We start from the raw sequence: 1,802 nt of genomic DNA, 5'->3' as shown, positions 1-1,802 counted from the left end.
GGGATTGTGACAAGAAGCCTATGGATGACCCAGTCTGTGGGAGAGCTGGTGCCGAGACAATTGACCTCCCCACCAGCTACGCCGTCCGTCTAAAACTCCTCCCCAGAGAGGCACAGCTGCTGCAGGCTGGGGATGTGATGGGGTGACTGTTGACACCCCCCTCACCCACCCCCTATCTCACTTTATTAGCAGTGTAATATAAACAATGGATCAGAATTTCTCAACGGTTCAAGATGGCAAGCAGCTGCTACCAGAGAGAGACTCGTCCAAACGTGTGCTGACGGGATGCTTCCTCTTCCTCCTCATCTTCACCACGCTGCTAGGCAACACACTTGTGTGCGTTGCCGTCACCAAGTTCCGACACCTAAGGTCGAAGGTCACCAACTTTTTTGTCATCTCGCTGGCCATCTCCGACCTTCTGGTAGCTATCTTGGTTATGCCGTGGAAGGCGGCGACTGAGATCGTCGGGTTTTGGCCGTTTGGTGCTTTCTGCAACGTATGGGTGGCGTTTGACATCATGTGCTCCACTGCCTCCATCTTGAACCTGTGTGTGATTAGTGTAGACCGTTACTGGGCCATCTCAAGCCCATTCCGCTATGAACGCAAGATGACCCCAAAAGTGGCATGTCTGATGATAAGTGTGGCGTGGACCTTGTCGGTCCTTATCTCCTTCATTCCTGTTCAGCTTAACTGGCACAAAGCTCAGACCACCAGCTACGCAGAGCTAAATGGAACATACATCGGCGATCTGCCCCCTGACAACTGCGACTCCAGCCTTAACAGGACCTACGCCATCTCCTCCTCTCTTATCAGCTTCTACATTCCTGTGGCTATTATGATCGTCACTTACACCCGGATCTACCGCATTGCCCAGAAACAGATACGGAGAATATCTGCCCTGGAACGGGCAGCAGAGAGTGCCAAAAACCGTCACAGCAGCATGGGGAATAGTTCGAGCATAGAGAATGAGAGTTCATTCAAAATGTCGTTCAAACGAGAAACCAAAGTCTTAAAGACGCTCTCAGTCATCATGGGAGTGTTTGTGTGCTGCTGGTTGCCCTTCTTCATCCTTAACTGCATGGTTCCGTTCTGTGAGCCGGACGGTGCCACGGACTTGCCCTGCATAAGCTCGACCACCTTCGATGTGTTTGTGTGGTTTGGCTGGGCAAATTCCTCGCTTAACCCCATCATCTATGCCTTCAACGCCGACTTCCGCAAGGCCTTCTCCATCCTCCTGGGCTGCCACCGGCTCTGCCCGGGGAGCAACGCCATCGAGATCGTCAGTATTAACAACAACATGGGCGCCCCTACCTCGAACCCCAACAATCAGTATCAGCCCAAGGGTCACATTCCAAAGGAGGGCAACCATTCAGCCAGCTATGTGATCCCCCACAGCATCCTGTGTCAGGAGGACGAGTTACAGAAGAAGGATGGATGCGGAGGGGAGATCGAGGTGGGCATGGTAAACAACGCCCTGGAGAAACTCTCCCCAGCTATCTCTGGGAATTTAGACAGTGATACTGAGGTCACACTGGAAAAGATCAATCCCATAACACAGAATGGACAGCATAAAACCGCGTCATGTTGAGAAAAGGCAAAGATGGATCGGAGTACACCGAGGCATGTATGTACGCACAAAGGGAAGAAACGCTTACACAGAAGGACAGCAAAAGTAAAAAAAGAGACAGATATCTTTAAAAAAAAAAATGTCTGACAGGGAAACAGTGAATGGGATATACAGGACCTTAAGACTGTCAACAAAAAGCCACATGGAAATACCTACAGAATGTTTTAAAGTAAAG

General features: G+C 50.6%; 1 protein-coding gene across 1 annotated transcript; it reads left to right on the top strand.

The window, feature by feature from the left end:
• Positions 1–205: 205 nt before the first annotated feature.
• Positions 206–1,588, top strand: drd1b (dopamine receptor D1b). Its single transcript, XM_028596204.1, has one exon. It carries the CDS (start codon positions 206–208, stop codon positions 1,586–1,588), a length of 1,383 nt encoding a protein of 460 aa, XP_028452005.1.
• Positions 1,589–1,802: the final 214 nt, after the last annotated feature.

Source organism: Perca flavescens, chromosome 13, assembly GCF_004354835.1.
Source record: "Perca flavescens isolate YP-PL-M2 chromosome 13, PFLA_1.0, whole genome shotgun sequence".
In the NCBI taxonomy this organism is placed as follows: Eukaryota; Metazoa; Chordata; class Actinopteri; order Perciformes; family Percidae; genus Perca; species Perca flavescens.
This window is presented reverse-complemented; position numbering and strand designations above follow the sequence as displayed.

Bases quoted from the DNA above. Each gene is read 5' to 3' on its own strand.
- drd1b (XM_028596204.1), top strand. From the start codon at position 206: ATGGATCAGAATTTCTCAACGGTTCAAGATGGCAAGCAGCTGCTACCA.